Source organism: Bactrocera dorsalis, chromosome 2 (genome assembly GCF_023373825.1).
Source record: "Bactrocera dorsalis isolate Fly_Bdor chromosome 2, ASM2337382v1, whole genome shotgun sequence".
NCBI lineage: Eukaryota > Metazoa > Arthropoda > Insecta > Diptera > Tephritidae > Bactrocera > Bactrocera dorsalis.
Window position 1 is genome coordinate 89,715,628 of NC_064304.1, and position 19,405 is coordinate 89,735,032.

The window sequence follows — 19,405 nt, forward strand, 5'->3', positions numbered from 1 at the left end:
AAATGAAAGTTTGGATTTTTTTTAGGTATGTAGAAATTATTTTATTACACGAATGTTTTTATTTTTTGATAGTACATTTCATTAACAATGTGTCTGCGAAATTTTGTGGAAAAATATCAAATAGTTCTTAAGGGGTGGCTGTTTCCCTTAGAGGCCTTTTTTTGGCAGAGCCTTGCGGTGACAATTCCCCAGTCAACAAGTCAACTGACACCATAAAAGTAAGCAAGTTTCATTAGTTTAGTGAAACTCCTTGTGCTTGAACGATCGTTTTTATTATTTTTTTTTTGTTCACACGGGAACGTTTTATGCAAAAAATGAACTTTTTGGTCACTAGAAATTTCACTAAAAAATTTATTTCGGCGAAAAAAAAGTTTCTGCGTAAAAAGTCGATCATTCAAGCACAGAAAAATTTCATTACGAACAGTTAAAAAAAATTTAAGAAATTCGGTTTAGTAGTTTTCCGCCAATCCATGTCACCGCAAAATCATTTTTCAAAAAACACCATTTAGAGATATTCGCGTTTATAGTTTCAAGTGCAGTTTGGGGCCGCGAAGAGGCGCGTGGTTAGAAGTGCTGTAACTTTTTTTCTACTGCTTGAATCATTATGAAAATTTGAGAAAACGTTCTCAAGCAGTTGTTCTTTAAGATAAAGCAATAACAAAAATTCGATTTTTGAAATTAAAAAAGGTATATAACCCCTTAACACTTTCACATACATCGTCATTATGTACTATTGTGATCTCTTCCATACCTACTCTATCAAATTTAAATGGCCTTTTTATGTTCTTCGTAGTTCTCTCTATAGCTATTTCTTTCGTGTATTATGACTGGTTTCTTCTGGTCTATTGTGATTTTTAAAATGGTTGGATTTATACAATTTTTTGCCTTATTGGGTGTACATTTTATGGTTAAGTGATGCGATCATAATAGTTACCTATAATGATCTGTATCCTCATTTCTGTTGAGAGGCTTGGATCTTCAATTCCTGTTAGTTTTTCCAACAAGGTTGAGTGCAGTCTCTCAATGGCTGCGTTACCTGTATGGAAATTTCGATTTGTTAAGTGTACTTCGACTCCTTCGCTATTTAAGAACTGATTCAACTATTTGGCCCGGAATTCGTTGTCCATGATGATCTTCTTCGGTTTCCCAAATTTTGTGAAATGTTCAATTATAATGACTTTCTTCGTTCAGTTATGTATATTTATGCTGCTGCAAATCTTGTTAGTTTATCAATAACTGTGACAAATTCCGCTTTTGAAAATGAAAAATGTCCACATGTATTATTTCATTTTAAACTGAAGGTGTCTTTGTTAGTCTAAACTTAGGCTTTATCGGTTTCCTGCCATATTTAATTTGCTTTCACTTTTCGCAATTACCTATAAGTAGCTGTACATTTTCTCTAAATTTTGGATGGAATATTTTATCCTTAAGTGCATTGTAAGTTTCGTTCATTCCGCCATGCATTGACTCATTACTATAGTAAAGTTAAATTTGTTTATGCAGGTCTCCTACTTATAGAATTTTTGTTGCTCTTTTTGGAATTTAAATTTTATAAATTGTAACTGCTTAAGTAATAGTTAAATTTTGTAATAATCGGCCTTCTCCACTTCGGAAAAAATACCCACTTTGCTTCTGTCAACATGTCTTTGGAAAATATTATTCAATACGTTCTGCGTGTAGATAGGGTTCATCTCGATTACTTTCCTACCATGTATTGTTTGAATTTCAGTTTGGGGACTTATGATTTGGGTCTTATATTTGTTGACAATTTCTTCTTTTATAAAGAAATGTTCTAATAGTTCATCTTCGGCGGAATGTATTGTGTGTGACATTTCTAAATGGGATTCTTTATCACTGCCTTCGTTGATTTTTGGCAAGTTTTCAATTCGGCTTAAAAAATCGATACTGAATTATTTTTCCCTTTCTCTTATTCAATTTCATAATTGAACTTTTGCAAAATGCTTTTTTTCATTAAAATTTGATGGCAGCCTTTGACTAGATAAAGAGTGCTAAGGTACTGCGCCTTCCCCAAATTGTCTAAGATTCCATCAATGTTTGGCAAAGGATATTTATCATCGATAGTTACTTGATTTAGTCTACAGTAATCGATTAATAACCGAAATTATTTCTCATGCTATCACATTGTTTTTGGTACTATTATAATAGGTGAACTATATTTACTCCTAATTTTCCGAATTGTACCTTATTTTTCTAGCTCCCTAATTTGCCTTATGGCTTCATTCTCATGTTTCGGAGGTAACCTATATATATTTGAATCCATTTGCTGATTTGTGATGGTTCTTATTTCACGGACCACCGTTTTTGTCTTTGTCAAGGCATCTTCTTCTTTATACATTAATTTTTCGTACTTTTTTTAAGCAATTTTTCAACTTTTTTCGTTCATTTGATTTTAAATTATCAATTTAATGTTTTGCATTTTACTTTCTTCCAATGCATATACATCTCGGATATCATTTGAATAAAACAGAATTTTAACACTATTTTTAAGTTCAATTTTCTTGAAATTATTGAATATAACATCGTCTCCTAGTAGAAGATCGTACGGTTTTTCAAAGTCTATTTTTAACCACTTCATTCTAGGATTTTGAGTGACTAGTGGGTATGGTGACAAAAACTGCGTATATGCATATACAAGTATGTATCTAATTCGAACAATATTCGAACAGCAGAGTAGAGTTGTAGAGACTTGACAAGTTAAACAAATTGAATTAAATTTAAATACTTTTTTATATAAATGTTTGAAGATTGTAAATTGAATTAAAATAAGTTTCTTTTATGTAAAAGTTTTAAACTAATAAATATAACTAATAAAAACTGCAAATGGGGACTCAACCGAGATGACAGCGTATGTGAGCAGTACCTGTTGTTTTCTTTTTTCCCTTCGACTGCGCCAGTTACAGTTTATACTCTGATCCGGATTTCAAGTTCAATATTCCCATATAGATTTTAAAGGCAATCACCGATCCATACGATTCGCTAATTCGTTAGTACATACACATAATACACAAACACATATATGTACATATGAATATTCACTGAGGCAAATAGGCACAAGTAATTGCTTTGGAAACAAGAATCAGACTGACTCTGCCATCAGATCAGCAACTTAAGTCTGCTTTAATGAGTGGGTGTACGGCACATGCCAACAAACTCAAAACATGCCGAGTCTGCTGTTTTGGTCACGTACTGGTGGATCATGCGATGTTGTGCACAAATTGTAACGATTTAGACAAATCGTTTGATAAAATAATATAAAGGGTGATTTTTTAAGAGCTTGATAACTTTTTTAAAAAAAAAAACGCATAAAATTTGCAAAATCTCATCGGTTCTTTATTTGAAACGTTAGATTGGTTCATGACATTTACTTTTTGAAGATAATTTCATTTAAATGTTGACCGCGGCTGCGTCTTAGGTGGTCCATTCGGAAAGTCCAATTTTGGGCAACTTTTTCGAGCATTTCGGCCGGAATAGCCCGAATTTCTTCGGAAATGTTGTCTTCCAAAGCTGGAATAGTTGCTGGCTTATTTCTGTAGACTTTAGACTTGACGTAGCCCCACAAAAAATAGTCTAAAGGCGTTAAATCGCATGATCTTGGTGGCCAACTTACGGGTCCATTTCTTGAGATGAATTGTTGTCCGAAGTTTTCCCTCAAAATGGCCATAGAATCGCGAGCTGTATGGCATGTAGCGCCATCTTGTTGAAACCACATGTCAACCAAGTTCAGTTCTTCCATTTTTGGCAACAAAAAGTTTGTTAGCATCGAACGATAGCGATCGCCATTCACCGTAACGTTGCGTCCAACAGCATCTTTGAAAAAATACGGTCCAATGATTCCACCAGCGTACAAACCACACCAAACAGTGCATTTTTCGGGATGCATGGGCAGTTCTTGAACGGCTTCTGGTTGCTCTTCACCCCAAATGCGGCAATTTTGCTTATTTACGTAGCCATTCAACCAGAAATGAGAAATGATATGTAGACCATAAATCGGACGTAAAGCGCGAAACACATTTCGAACCGAACACTGATTTTGGTAATAACTAAAATTCAATGATTTGCAAGCGTTGCTCGTTAGTAAGTCTATTCATGATGAAATGTCAAAGCATACTGAGCATCTTTCTCTTTGACACCATGTCTGAAATCCCACGTGATCTGTCAAATACTAATGCATGAAAATCCTAACCTCAAAAAAATCACCCGTTACATAACTCATTCGTTGGCAGCACTCCATTGTTTTCATAACTATACTCAAAACCACATAACATCGGTCAAGAATTTCCGTTTTTAAATGGTATCTGAATGAGTGTATTATTTAAAAGTGTCTGTATGTCCAACTTAATTATTCGTTGTTAATTGAGCCTTACCTTGCGTAGAGGAAAATTTTGGTTTTGAAAAAGAAAGAATACTTGTATGTCGGCTTTATAAAACTTTGCATGATACTGAACTAGAGAGATTCATAATTGTGTATGTAGCAAAATAACTAAAAATAAGTCACTCTAACTAAAATTATATACCAATCCTTAAAATACGGTGAAAAACGAATTTATTAAACTTTTCAGATTTAATTAAAATTAATTTAGAGTAATAATGATAACACACGCAGCCATACATATTATAGTATAAATTCATTGTCGAACTGAATATTCAATATAGTTGCTCCCTGTAAGTGAATAACTCATCTAGTGCGTTTAATTTAACAGTCTCCGGTAGCTCCATCATTTTCAAATCATAGCTAATATTCAAGGCCATATTCGGTTCAGAGTCTTTAAGTGGTGTCCAGCAAACTGGTTTGATTTCATCGCAATTCGGATCAGAGTTAGCGGCAAAAGTAGTTAGCATAGCAATTAGTCTTCGAATAGTCTTATATTCTGGCGAATCCAAGCCAACTTTCCAAGAGTCATTGGAGAAAAATGTGTACGATAAATCATCAGCATGAGACACACCACGCACCGGATCATTGCCACAATATTTAGCGCGATATAGATTAAAGTCGGGCGAGTCAAAATCGAAACGATAAACATACGTGGGTTGGCTAGCATATGCCAACCGTGCCAATACAGTGCGATGGATATCGTGTAAAAATATTTTGTAGCCATAAATCTGAAAAATTTTTGACAAACAAGAAAGTATTCGAAATGCGGTAACTTTGTGGGTAAAGATCGATTTGTTAAACTTACATCCAGAAATTTGAATACTAAACGATCACTTGGCGTTTTGGCGCCAAAAAACAATTTTAATAATTTTTCGCCCATTGCTTGCAGCTCTTCCGGTGTGTGCGCAGCCTTGGCATCCTCCGGCAAAATACGCTCTGGATCATTAATAAGTGTACGCATTATATGCGGAAACATTTTGAGACGCTGATACATATAGAGTCCTTCGAAAGAATTTGCACCAATAATCATCGGTATACGATTACTCCATGTATGTTTCAGCAGCTCAAATGGCCGTTGCGACAATACACAATTCTCACTGACATACGGTTCAATAACTGGTCCAAAAGCAAACATGTATAATTTTCTGCGTTCCTCTTCGTTGAGCAAAGAATGCTTCACCAATTTGTTCGGTTCTAATTGCTGCAGAAAGCTCAAAACTTCTGTATCATTATTGTCACCATTAAAGCCGTGAAATTTCGCTAATCTATAGGCCATATCAGTTTGTGGCATATTTGCCCAGTAACATAGCGCACTTCCCGACATAAGTATGACGCGTCGAAAGAGATCTTCTGACTGTGCACTAAGCGTAATCGCATGAGCGCTGGCAGCGCCGGCACTTTCGCCAAAAAGCGTTATATTATCGGGATCACCGTTGAAGTGACAAATGTACTGTTTCACCCATTTGAGTGCAAGCAGTTGGTCTTTCAGCGCAGCATTTCCCGGCACTTGTAGCGCTGGATCGGCGAGACTAAGGAAACCTTTGCCAAAACGTTAAATTTCTTCTTCTTATTTATTTGAAGGTAAGCTTGCGTCAACTCACCCAAAGAACAAAGTCGATAATTGAACGTAATCAATACCACCCGCTCACTCATAAAATAGTCGGGACTGTAAACATTCGTTGTAGCTTCCCCTGTATAGAATGCGCCGCCGTAAATAAACACCAACACCGGCAAAGGTTGCTCTGATTGCAACTACATATTGCAGAATGCATTAGAAATTAAATAATGCACATTTTTATTGCACCATTTAAACTTTAAATAGGCGCTAATTGGTGAACCCACCTCTTTCGTATAAACATTTAAATATAGGCAATCCTCCGAGCCCTCCACACCGCCTGTGCGCGAGTTCTTTTGCAATGGCTTGCTAGCGCATTGCGTACAATCCTTGACACCGCTCCAAGGCTCGATCGGCTGCGGCGCCTTGAAGCGTAACTCTCCTAAGGGTGGCTTCGCATAGGGTATGCCCTCAAAACTGTAGTAATCGTGCGAGTAAACGGTCTGACAGTGTTTTCCTTGGATCACACCCAGTGGCAGTGCGACTTGTGGAATTTCGCTAATAAAAAAATTTTGTATGCAATTAATTTTTCCTCTTCATTTAATGACAATTAATTAGCCTTGTGCATACATATATTCTTCTTAATCTGTCACACGCGTTTGTAAACTTACGTTGAACTCATCAGTCTGGGGCTATGTAAACAATTATATTTATTAGTACGTATTCAGTTACTTGGCGGATCACTGCCCTCCCAACATGTAGAACCGACTGACTTCGCCGCTTGCTCAAAAACAACTGAAATGTATTTCGATATTAAGTCAGTTGTGCGATTAGATTGCGTAGGTTGTTGCATAATTTTAAATAAATAGCAAATATGTAGTTCGTAGTGACTGGAAAATGACGAATATCGTCGGTATCGGTCGAAGAGAAATTTATGCGGTGCTTACCTCTATTTTGTTGAAGCTATACAGTCGGTGACCGCAAACTTTCTTTACATAAGGCAGATGCGATAATAAAAATGGTGACCCAAAAGGATTTGATTTTTGTCAAATTATTCATAAGCAAAGAATGCCGCAATATGTATGGAGGTTTATATATTATGTTTAAAACTGACAGCTGCAGGAAACATTGTCCAGTCATTCATATTCATAAGCCCTTGTCCGACTTTATTTTATCAGAATCGGAAGTAATTTCAAAGTGAAATGTGGAGGTTATTTCTCCGTCATAAAACAGTATGTTTTGATAACAAATAAACCTAGTAAGCTTGTGCGATTAGGCCACAGTTGACTGGGTGTATTGAGGTTGCTGTACTGTTTTAGTTCTTGGTCGAATAAAACATAAATTTCGGCTAATAATGGACTGAGATGTTTTCGTCAATTTTAGTTTTAAAAAAGTATTAGACAATATTGTTTTCGGTGCAGACCCCTTCCAACGATTATCAATACCTTAGACATTTTGTATATGTATATTGGTTTTCTTATCGGCCGTTGTACGTGCCTTTTCCGAAATAACGGGTGATTTTTTTGAGGTTAGGATTTTCATGCATTAGTATTTGACAGATCACGTGGGATTTCAGACATGGTGTCAAAGAGAAAGATGCTCAGTATGCTTTGACATTTCATCATGAATAGACTTACTAACGAGCAACGCTTGCAAATCATTGAATTTTATTACCAAAATCAGTGTTCGGTTCGAAATGTGAAAATCCGCTTTTTTATCGACAAATTTTGTTCAGCGATGAGGCTCATTTCTGGTTGAATGGCTACGTAAATAAGCAAAATTGCCGCATTTGGGGTGAAGAGCAACCAGAAGCCGTTCAAGAACTGCCCATGCATCCCGAAAAATGCACTGTTTGGTGTGGTTTGTACGCTGGTGGAATCATTGGACCGTATTTTTTCAAAGATGCTGTTGGACGCAACGTTACGGTGAATGGCGATCGCTATCGTTCGATGCTAACAAACTTTTTGTTGCCAAAAATGGAAGAACTGAACTTGGTTGACATGTGGTTTCAACAAGATGGCGCTACATGCCACACAGCTCGCGATTCTATGGCCATTTTGAGGGAAAACTTCGGACAACAATTCATCTCAAGAAATGGACCCGTAAGTTGGCCACCAAGATCATGCGATTTAACGCCTTTAGACTATTTTTTGTGGGGCTACGTCAAGTCTAAAGTCTACAGAAATAAGCCAGCAACTATTCCAGCTTTGGAAGACAACATTTCCGAAGAAATTCGGGCTATTCCGGCCGAAATGCTCGAAAAAGTTGCCCAAAATTGGACTTTCCGAATGGACCACCTAAGACGCAGCCGCGGTCAACATTTAAATGAAATTATCTTCAAAAAGTAAATGTCATGAACCAATCTAACGTTTCAAATAAAGAACCGATGAGATTTTGCAAATTTTATGCGTTTTTTTTTTTTAAAAGTTATCAAGCTCTTAAAAAATCACCCTTTATATACTAGCATTCATCATGGAGCATTCCATTGACCGCTTTGAATGCTCACAATTGAACATTTTTGAAAACCTTTGTACTAAGTGTTGAGAGTTTACAGTTAATTCAAAGTAATCAAGTCGCAGAAAGGCGATACACGTATTAATGAGTAATGCAAAGATCATTACTTTTAATATTCAGGAAAAAATAATTAGCTACTAATTGGCTTTGTAAAACATTAAAATAGGTGAGAAAATATTTTTACTTGAAGTGCACATTGCTATAAAAAAATTACTTCGTTATGCATTTATAAATGCATATAAAGAGGAAATGATTAGTCATATGCATATCAAGAGGAACACCCGGTTTACATGTAATTTGAGAAATATTTTTAAAGTCGGGTAAAAAAGGAAAATATTTTGTAATTAATGACTTGTGGGACTTTTATAATTAATTGCTTGGTAGCACTAGAGATATACGATTGCAACGACATCTATTGACAAAATACGAAATTACTTTTTCGACTGCCCAATATATCCTTGTGAGTTCTGAGTTGTGCATTAGCTAAGCGTAAAATATTCAAACTATTAGCCCACTGCAACTGCGAATGTAGTCTAAAATAATGTAATAGTTGCATTACAATAATGATTACAGCAATCGTAAATAAAGCTCATGGAATTTTGAAATTTTTCTTTTATACAATATATTTGGCTATTTTCGTGTGTATACAAATAATGACCCGAAGGTGAGTAGATGTTTACGGGCACAACAACATGTGCATACTATTAATGAACTTTAAGTTGAATTTTAAAAAGGAATTTGCATTTCGATTGGAAATTGTTTAAATACTTTTCGATTAAGAATTTGACATACAATTATTTTGTGCTGTTTCACGTTTTAATTTCCCTAATGAAGTCGTTATCTTATCGGTCAGTATTCCAAAATACAGTAGATACCTTCTACAACTGCAGCACTTTCATATCAGACATATAAAGTTAAATATTTACATGATAAACACACATACATGCCTGAATTCTACCTATGGTGAAAGCGACCTTGAGTGGAATTTTACAAACACGTTCCTTAATTACTGAATTATTATAATAGTAGCGTGTGATAAAGAAATGCGAACGTTATTGCGATGACATAGTTAAAATTATCTTTATCAGTCTATTGTACGAAGACTTCGGTTATACTCGTATTTAGAGATATTTGCCGCTCTTAGGCCATATGATGCATGTGAAGACGGGTTTGGTTAAAGAAAAGTTGCAACGTGTAAAGCCTCACATCCATTGTATTCCGATACAAAGCGTCGAAATACCTTGAGAACAGTCATTGAAATAGGAAATACTCTCAGGCGGCGTCTCCAAGCAAAGTTTGAGGAGCGGGTAACATATTTCAGATCCATGAAACACAATTTTATAAATGAAAAGTAATCGATGGAGCCCATATTTGCGACAATATCACAACATTTCTAGAGATGACATGGAATGGTCACCAAATTTCCAGTTTTTTTTTTTACTTTCTTACTGACTTTCTTTAGTGGCGTCATGTGATGAGCAAAATACAGAGTAGATAAAAATACTCGAAGAGCTAACTCTGTTGATTAATGTTGTCTTCTATAAAAGTTGAAGAAACTAAATAATTCTCTTAATTATCTATCCCAAAAAGTACCTGTGCTTCTTTAAAAATATGTGTTAAGCAATTGTGTCGGTATGTAAATAATTTATTATACGCTACCTTTAATTAACATTTTTTAAATAATATTTCACTGAGAAATAAAATAAGTATTAATATTCTAAGGAATTTTCAGGCAGATATGAAGATCCATAAAAATGCAAACATTTACTACTGGCTATCCTGAGCTGTCAACCTGTTCTCCAGTATGTGTATGTATGTATAGCATTTTCACTAGATTGTTGGTAATGGATCGCCCCAATTGTAATCTTCTACCTTGTGGGCGCCACACAATTGTTCAGGACCCTTATATAACTTCGCCCATGCTTCCAACTTGTCTACTTCTGGAATTGTCTTGAATTCCAAGTGTTGACCAATATTAACTCCCCGCAGATTGTAATACTTCGTTACGGCGTCCCAAATAATCGGATCCGTTGTTTGCGAATCGGGATCACCAGTAGTGGCATATGTCGTCCACATACTTATCATACGCTTTATGGTTTTATATTCGGCCGAGTTTGGATACAACTTTCGTGAGTCGCGTGCATGGAATAAATAGCACAGGTCATCGCCATGGGATACACCGCGTGCTTTTTCATCTGAGTATCGCCTGCGATTAGGATTGAAATCGGGTGAGTCGAAGCCAAAACGATACAGAAAAGTGGGGGCCAACGCAAAGCTTAAGCGTGCTAAAATAGTACGATGGAAGTCGTGCCAAAAGATTTTATAGCTATATATCTGAAAATTATAAATTAATAATATATAGCTGAGAGGTATGAAATCAGCCTGCACTTACATCTAAATAATGAAGTAGCGAGTGATCATTCGGCTCTTTCTCGCCGAAATGCAATTTCAGTAGTTGTTCGCCCATTCGCTTATTTTCTTTTGTAGTATTTGAGTTGTAAACGTCTTCTGGTAGTATTAATGCCGGTTCGTTGTATAAAAGTTTCATAATATCAGGATTTCTCTTGAGTGTACTGTACATAAAAAGACCTTCAAATGAGGTGCCACCGATCATCATTGATATTTTATTGCTCCATGCATTCTTTAGCATATTAAATGGGCGCTCCGGTATAATACAACCCTCTTCTATATATGGTTCAACAATCGGGCCGAATGGAAACATGTAGGACTTACGCTGTTCGTCTTTGTTCAATAAAGAGTGCACAACCAATTTTGCAGGGTCTAGCTTATTTAGGAATTGTAAAACGTTGGCATCGATATTGTCACCATTATATCCATGGAATTTCGCCAAACGGTAGGCCATATTTGTTTGTGGCATATTAACCCAATAATTTAGAGCACAACCAGACATGGCAATGGCACGTTTGAAGAGATCACGGGCTTGCTCAGAGAGCATCAGCAAGTGGGTGGAAGCAGCACCGGCGCTTGAACCAAAAACCGTAACGTTCTTTGGATCACCATTGAAATGCGATATGAACTGCTTAACCCACTTAAGTGCTAATACTTGGTCCTTGAGACCAGCATTACCAGGTATACTCAGTGAGGGATCGGCGAGACTGAGAAAGCCTATTTTAAACAGTGAGAGTCAAAGAGTGAGTAGAAAAAGGGAAAATGATTGAAGAAAAAATATAGGTACATACCTAAAGCGCATAGCCGATAATTAAAGGTAACAAGCACCACGGGATACACTTAAAATATCGAAATTCAAAATGTCGACATATCAAAATACCGACAAAATTTAAATATGCAGCTAAATCAAAATACCGACAAATCAAACCACTGACAAATCAGAACACCGAAAAATCAAAATACCGACAAACCAAAATGCCGACATGTGAAAAATATTTTATCTTGCCTGCTCTTATTTCTATCGAAGCACAGAAAGAGAATTCTGCCGACTAAGGGTTATGATCCTGAGCGTGTTCGTGGCCGGAGGCCGAAGGCCGCAGGGCCTCGGACGAACAACGCCACCTTTTCTTGATTTGTCGGTATTGTGGTTCGTCGATGTCTCGATTTGTCGGTATTTTGATTTGTCAGTGTTTTGATTTGTCGGTGTTTTGATTTGTCGGTATTTTGACTGTCGGGATTCTAAATTTCGAGATTTTGATTGTCGGCATTACGTTATACACCCAAGCACCACATCTTCATTCATAAAATAGTCGGGTCCCAATGTTTCTCTTCTGGCGCCGCCTGCACGAAAAGATCCACCGGGTATAAATACAAGAACAGGCAGAGGTTTTTCCGAATTTAACTGTTAGAAATATTTCAAAATTATTGGTTTAAGCTCAAGCATTAATTAACTTACGCGTTTTGCATAGACATTTAGATAGAGACAATCTTCGGACCCTTCTATGCTCTCATTGACTGGGTTTAACTGTAAAGGCTTGCTAGCGCATTTCGTACAGTCCTTAATGCCTTTCCATGGTTCGACCTGTGCTGGCGCACGGAAACGCAGCTCGCCTAATGGCGGTTGCGCGTAAGGTATACCCTCGAAACTAAAAAATTTCTGATCGTAAATAGTTTTGGATTCTCGCCCTTTGATTCCGCCCAATGGTAAGGTGATAATGCATTCTCCATCCTTTTGTGCACTGCAAATAAGTTCCAGCTGTATTAAAATATTTTCCATTCTTGACATTTCTTCCAATCGCTTTTGTTTACTTACTTTTGACTCATTATGCTTTCGGCTTATATTCGTTCTATGTTATTTGCTTATCACCAAATTTGTCTCGTTTCCTCTTCGGCATAAGAGTTCCGTCACGGCACAACTATATTTTATTTCTCAGTAAATTGTTTCATACTTGTGTTACTCAAAATTTATTAATCAATATACATTTTGTTATAGAAAAGCAATAATATTAAGCCTGTATTTGCATTTTCTAAAATTAACTTAAATAGTGTCTGTGAAAACAAAATATATGCAAACAAAACCCAAAAAATTTCTTTGTTGTAATGGAAACTGTCACCCGAAGTACTGAATGACTTAAAAAAGACTAGCTGCTGTGCGAGAAATGAGAAAAGAAAACAGTGGGGAATCAAAATAACATACACGCACATATCCATATGCCATAATAGATATAGCGATTGCTTAGCGCTAGTGAGAAAATCACTATCTAAGCTTTTCATTGATCGCGAGCACGTTGACCCTCAGCTATCTGTGCACTACTATGCTTACTCATATCATTGAGAGCATAGATACTTTATAATGTGCTATTTGCTCACAGTGAGTGTAGTTACTCACACGGCGCAAGAGACTCAGAAGCTCAAAAGGTGGGCGAATGAAGCAAGTGTAAAAATGGTTCTCTGCTCTCCTAACTATGAAATGGGAGACAATAAGCAACAAAGCAAACTAAGCTGAATGAATATTTATTAAGACTACTCATTCCCACCGATCCCGAGATATCTAGAAAATTTCGGGATTATATGATTATAAACACATAAACCAAGCAAAATTTAAGCTCCGATAGAGCCAGAGAAATCAAAAACTGCTGCATTCCAGATTCAAGCATGCTTTCTAAACACAACTGATTAAAAGGTAAAACGATAATCTGTATCTAAACCAGCCCCAAAAATCATCAAAAATGTCATTACGGAAGAAAACAACATTCGCTTAACTTTAATTATATATAATATTTTTCAGATTTTAGTACAGTTATATAATTTTCGTTATCATAATAGTACCTAAGTAGATTGTATATATGTATTTGATCTTTTTTGGACCCAACATTAGCATTCAAAATAGCTCCACACCCGCCTCTTTGTAGTATACATCATAAATCTTACATATTTCCGATTCGGGCCAATCCACAAAACTAATTTCGTTGGAGATATTCAAACATTTGTGTTCGCCAAATGCCGACAGCGGTTCCCAAACAGTTGGCTTAATGGAGGTCACATTAGGGTCGGAAGTGCCGGCGAATGTCGTAAATAAATCCAACATATATTCTATGGTACGGAACTCTGCAGAGTCACGTGCCAACTTAAACGATTCTGGCATGTAAAATATATAGGAGAGATCATCGACGTGTGCTACGCCTCGTACATTTCGACCACACTTTTTAATGCGATACAAATTGAAATCGGGCGAGTCAAAGTCGAAGCGATAGAGATACGTAGGTGCTATCGCACGCTGAAGACGGGCACACATATAGCGGTGCATAGGATGGTAATAAGAGCCATATGATGCTAACTGCGTGATGAAATATATGATAAATGGACTTATCTCGAACAATGTGACTTATCTCGAACAATTAATATATTAATACTTACTTTTATCAGGCTTAGCGCATTCTCTTTATCTATGACTTCATTGCCTACATGCAATTTGATTAATTTCTTTGCCAGCGCTTTTTGCGTTAACAAATCGCATTTTCGAATTATTTCGCTGGAGAGCACATATTCTGGATGCAAATTGAGTATGTCATAGAGCTCCGGAGTAGTTGTGTAGAACTTATAACTCAAGAGCGACTCCAAAGAGGTGCCACCTAACATTAGCGGCATTCTATGGGACCAAGCCGTTGTTTCAGCAAACGCCTCGAATGGATCTTTAGTGATTATTGCATCCACTGTGTTGGCATTTTCTATTGTCGGAAAGAATAGATAGGATAGATTTCGCTCTTTTTCTTCTTTAGTTAGGAAATCTACGTTGGTTAATTTCTTCGCTTCAAGTCCATACAGGTACTTTAATATGCTTTCATTGTCTTCGGAACCTTCATAACCAACATGTTTAGCGAAACGGAGTTGTAAATTGGGTATTTCGCGAATGTGTATAACTGTGCCGGACATGAGTATGGCTTTGTGAAATAGCCCCTCACATTGCGGTGCCATCATAAGTATATGTGTGGCGGCACTACCCGCGCTGTGTCCGAAGAGCGTAATATTATCTGCATCGCCATTGAAATTGTGATAATTTATTTTCAGCCATTTTAATGCTGCCACAATATCTTTGAGTCCGGCATTTCCGGAAACCTGTAGTTCAGGTTCTGGGAAACTGAGGAAACCTGAGTAAAAGTAAAAGCGAAAATAATTTTTATACATAAACCGATATATGCAATAATGGCACGAAATGTCAAAGAGTGGATTCCTAGACATATGGAAATTCATTCGTTGGTATTGAAAAACTTTGCTCAACATACCCAGCGCTCCCACACGATATCCCATTGTTACAAATATCACATCTCGCATCATGAAGTAGTCTGGGCCCCAGTTAAGACGAGACGCACTGCCAGTTGTGAAACCACCACCGTATATATAAACCATAACAGGCAGTGGTTTGTCCGACTTCAGCTAAAATTTTGCAAATGTGAATAAACACGATTGCATATTACAAACTTCTACTACTTCTACTTACCTTCTTGGCATAAATATTCAGATATAAACAATCTTCGGAACCCTCAACGGTATCGGTATAATGATTATATTGTATACATTTAGGTGCGATTTCAGTGCAATCGCGTACACCCTCCCAATGATCTACTGACTGTGGTGACTTGAAACGCAGTTCTCCCAACGGAGGCTTGGCGTAGGGTATACCATCGAAGCAATAATACTGATCGCCATAAACGGTATCACGCAATTGTCCGCGCACTTGCCCATGTGTTGTGGAAATGATCGGTTGTTTGGTATTTTCATCAATGCTGTCGATAGATTAAATATGTTAATATAGGAGCTTTGATGAGAGTAAAAGGGCTACTTACTAAGCAGTCATGCTGTGTATTTTCGACTGGTCGCTGCGGGAGGCAAATTACGATTAACATATGCAAGTTGTCAAATATATTTAAGATAATTTAAATGGTTTACTTTGCCTATCAACTTTCAAGGTTACAAGAGGCCGTGATAAGATGCTTATCAGAGCTTTCTGATCATTTATTCACAAATTAAGCCAGTTGTTATCTGAAGTATACTACATATACCAGCTAAGCGATACGGTTAAGACGGAGAGCGGTGTAGTACTTTTTCTCGCAATAAAATACGTTATCAGGATTGTATACACCACATATTTACTGTATAACACCGTCAAGATGTCAACCATGTATAGAGTTACATTGACCTTAATAAATTCAGTCCATTGTGGCTCACCCGAAATTTTCATCTCTATAAAAGGTCAAACGCTTGGACGACTGTGTTTTTTCTAGCTCTTTTACTTAATCAGTCATCAAATATTGGTCTCCTCGTTTGTTCCTAGCTAAAAACCGAAAACTCATAGCACTTGCTGTAACTCAATACTCAACTCACAATTGCCATTAACTAATATTAAATGGATGAAAACAAATAAAACATATAACATGTTTCTTCATTTATTTATCATATGTTTAACTAAGTTTAACAAAAGTTTATTGAAATAGTCGCGTATATTAAACAAAACCCCAAAACAAATAAGCTGCTGCCAAACATTTGCACACTATAAAACTTGTGTCAACTAAAAATTTCTTATACCCGCCTCCTTATAATACGAGGGCTGCTATATATACTTCTGGCCTAAGAATGAAAATAGGAATATTTATCAACAAAAATTTGAATTCAGAATTGACCGTCCTACGTTGCTCAAGCAGAACAGTCGCCACATGACCAGTTTTGCCGAAGAAACAGGCGACCATTTGCTTCGAAGTGCTTCTTCCACGAACAACTTTCGTTGGATTTGGCTCGTCTTGGAAGACCCATACGGTCGATTGCTGTTTGTTTCGGGCTCATACGCATAGATCCATGATTCGTCACCTGTGACGATCTTATAAACGTCTTTTGAAGCACGGCGATCGTATTTTTTCAGAATTTCTTTACACCAATCCACACGAGCCTTTTTTCGAGCGATTGTCAAATTGTGTGGAATCCAACGAGAACAAACCTTTTTTACGGCCAGGTGTTCATGCAATATCGAATGTATGCTGGTGGGAGAAATACATGGGCATGCCTCTATCTGAAAGTATGTTACATGACGGTCTTGCATTATCAGTTCACGTACGGCATCGATGTTTTCTGACACAACGGCTGTTTTTGGACGACCTTCACGGAACTCGTCTTTGAGTGAGCGTCGGCCACGATTGAATTCGCTGTACCAGTTTTTCACAGTGCTATAGGATGGTGCTTCATAGCCATACAAAGATTTTAGTTCATCGATGCACTCTTGTCGTGATAATCCACGTCGAAAGTTATGAAAAATGATCGCACGAAAATGTTCACGAGTTAATTCCATTTTTTGGCCGCGATGAATTTTTTAATTCCCTGTAAATAAAACAATTCACGATTAAATGACAAAACGTCCTGAGTGATGTTATGCTAAAAATTGTCAAACTCATACTTAGTGTTGCCTAGGCCAGAAATATATATAGCAGCCTCCGTATTGATCCCTCAAAAGGCACTTCTCTTTCTCTGGCCATTTGACAAAACTCAGTTCATCGCTAATATTAAGACTATAGTTAGCATCTCCAGGCAGTAGTTCCCAAAATAAACTGCCTAGTTTTTCACAATTAGGATCCGAAAGGCAAAGGGAGAGCAAAAGCTGTAATCCAAGTTATCATGCTTTCAATCATCTTAAAGTCCTTCGAGTTACGCTGTAGCTTGAATGAATCCGGCATTAAGAAAAGATAGGAAAGCTCATCTACATGAGACACACCACGCACTTCACGGCCACAATGCTTTATCCGATACAAGTTGAAGTAAGGTGAGTCAAAGTAGAAGCAATAAAGATAGGTGGGTGCTTTAGCATTAGGTATTCGTGTTTTGAGATAGCGATATATCGGTTGGTACATAAAATCATACGACGATAACTGTAACGATATGCTGGAATGAAAATATATATTACAACATCATTTCTTTATACATAAGTTGGGGCTTACAAAGAATTAGAAGCGAAATTAAGGTGGTCAGATTGTCAAATTTCAGCAGATATTTCATAATTTGCCCAAAAACCATTTTTAACCCTTACAGAGCGGATATAAGAAATTCCCAGTTTAGAAATTAATTTACTTACATGCATAAGATCTAACGAGTTTTCAATACTGAATTCCTTCGAACCCTAATGCAAGTGTATAAGCTTCTTTGCGAGCTCTTGCTGTGTGTGCATATCGTGCATATCGCATTCGTGTGAGAGCAAGTACTCAGGATGATTTCTAAGAGTTGCATATAGTTCAGGTTGCTTGGTGAAATAGTTGTAATGCATAAGACCCTCAAATGAGGTGGCACCTAACACCAGCGGTATACTGTGACACCAAGATTGCTTATTGGCATACATTTCAAGTGGGTCCTTCGTTAATATAGCATCTGGCGCACACTCATTTTCGAACGTAGGTCAGAATACGAAAAGAGGGCATTGCTTCAGTTCTTCTGGCGTCCAAGTTTTAAGATCACAAAGGCGCTCTGCTGGCAATGCGCTGAGATAGGCAAGTATATCGTGGTTACCCTCTTTGCCCTTATACCCCAAGTGCTTGGCGAAGCGATATTCCAGTTGGGGAATGCGGCGTAAGTGCATTTGCATGCCGGAGATTAGTGTAACTTGTGGAAGAGATTTTCACAATGTGGCAGATACATGAGCATTTGTGCTACATAGCTGCCGAGCTATATCCGATCAGTGTTATATTATCGGGATCGCCATTGAAGTACTGACAATTTTTCTTTATCCACTGTAATGCCAAGAGGAGGTCTTTGAGGCCCGCATTACCGGGCACTTGAAGTTCGGGTTCTGGAAAACTAGGTTTATGTGACATTAAAATTAATATTATTCTGCAATTTTTTGTTATATTTTAAATATTGCCAAACCCACCTTTTTCGTAAATACATTTAAATACAAGCAATCCTCAACGCCTTCAATCGCGCCATTGTGACGATTGCTTTGCATACATTTCGGCGGACATATGGTACAGTCGCGTACACCAAGTCGAGGCTCGACTGGCTGTGGTGATTTTAAGCGTAATTTAGCAAGTGGTGGCTTCGCATAAGGTATGCCATCGAAACTGTAATAGGTGTTACCGTAGATACCTTCACGCAGCTGACCTCTCACCTTGCCACTTGCGGTGGACACTATTGGCTCTTGAGTTCTAAAAAATTAATTTAATTGATGACCGGTATGTGATCTGTTAGAATTTACTCCCGGTCGTCGTGCGACTTACTGCGCATCCATAATTTTTGCAACTGTCTTCTACAGTGTAATAGCTGAAACTGCGGCTGCAGTACCGTACTCGATTTTTATATATGTACATATGTATGTTCTATGATATGTAAATTTAAGTGTATTTTATTACACAAATTGCCCTTGTTTGCGCAAAATAAGATCTCCACGTGGTTTATAAAGATAATACTAAACTGTTGACTAAAGTACTTACTTTCTCAATTCAATAAAAACATTTATCACCATAAATTTGTGGACGTAATGTAAATGTTATCTTTTCCTAATG

At 37.1% G+C, this 19,405-nt stretch overlaps 2 protein-coding genes and 1 pseudogene across 2 annotated transcripts; all 3 read right to left on the reverse strand.

Moving 5' to 3' along the window:
• Positions 1 to 4,547: 4,547 nt before the first annotated feature.
• Positions 4,548 to 6,765, reverse strand: LOC109579824 (esterase B1). Its single transcript, XM_019991738.3, has 5 exons — positions 6,620 to 6,765; positions 6,236 to 6,506; positions 5,995 to 6,145; positions 5,199 to 5,932; positions 4,548 to 5,121 (listed from the first exon to the last, which is right to left on the reverse strand). Exons 1-5 carry the CDS (start codon positions 6,628 to 6,630, stop codon positions 4,666 to 4,668), a joined length of 1,623 nt encoding a protein of 540 aa, XP_019847297.3. The 5' UTR covers positions 6,631 to 6,765; the 3' UTR covers positions 4,548 to 4,665.
• Positions 6,766 to 10,086: 3,321 nt separating this feature from the next.
• Positions 10,087 to 16,211, reverse strand: LOC105230337 (uncharacterized). The gene is made up of 11 exons (XM_049447066.1): positions 16,098 to 16,211; positions 15,716 to 15,748; positions 15,370 to 15,655; positions 15,155 to 15,305; positions 14,289 to 15,019; positions 13,757 to 14,208; positions 12,328 to 12,610; positions 12,153 to 12,273; positions 11,663 to 11,692; positions 10,855 to 11,588; positions 10,087 to 10,796 (listed from the first exon to the last, which is right to left on the reverse strand). The coding sequence occupies exons 2-11, from the start codon at positions 15,724 to 15,726 to the stop codon at positions 10,293 to 10,295; spliced, it is 3,303 nt and encodes a 1,100-aa protein (XP_049303023.1). The 5' UTR covers positions 15,727 to 15,748; positions 16,098 to 16,211; the 3' UTR covers positions 10,087 to 10,292.
• Positions 16,212 to 16,299: 88 nt separating this feature from the next.
• On the reverse strand, positions 16,300 to 19,131 carry LOC125776169 (esterase B1-like; annotated as a pseudogene).
• Between the last annotated feature and the right edge of the window lie 274 nt (positions 19,132 to 19,405).

Coding starts and splice junctions, on each gene's coding strand:
- LOC105230337 (XM_049447066.1), bottom strand. Junction 15,306..15,369: donor TGAATATTTATGCCAAGAAG/GTAAGTAGAAGT, acceptor GCAAAATTTTAG/CTGAAGTCGGACAAACCACT. Junction 15,020..15,154: donor ATATCGTGTGGGAGCGCTGG/GTATGTTGAGCA, acceptor ACTTTTACTCAG/GTTTCCTCAGTTTCCCAGAA.
- LOC109579824 (XM_019991738.3), bottom strand. Junction 6,146..6,235: donor TAAATGTTTATACGAAAGAG/GTGGGTTCACCA, acceptor TGCAATATGTAG/TTGCAATCAGAGCAACCTTT. Junction 5,122..5,198: donor TAGTATTCAAATTTCTGGAT/GTAAGTTTAACA, acceptor AAAATTTTTCAG/ATTTATGGCTACAAAATATT.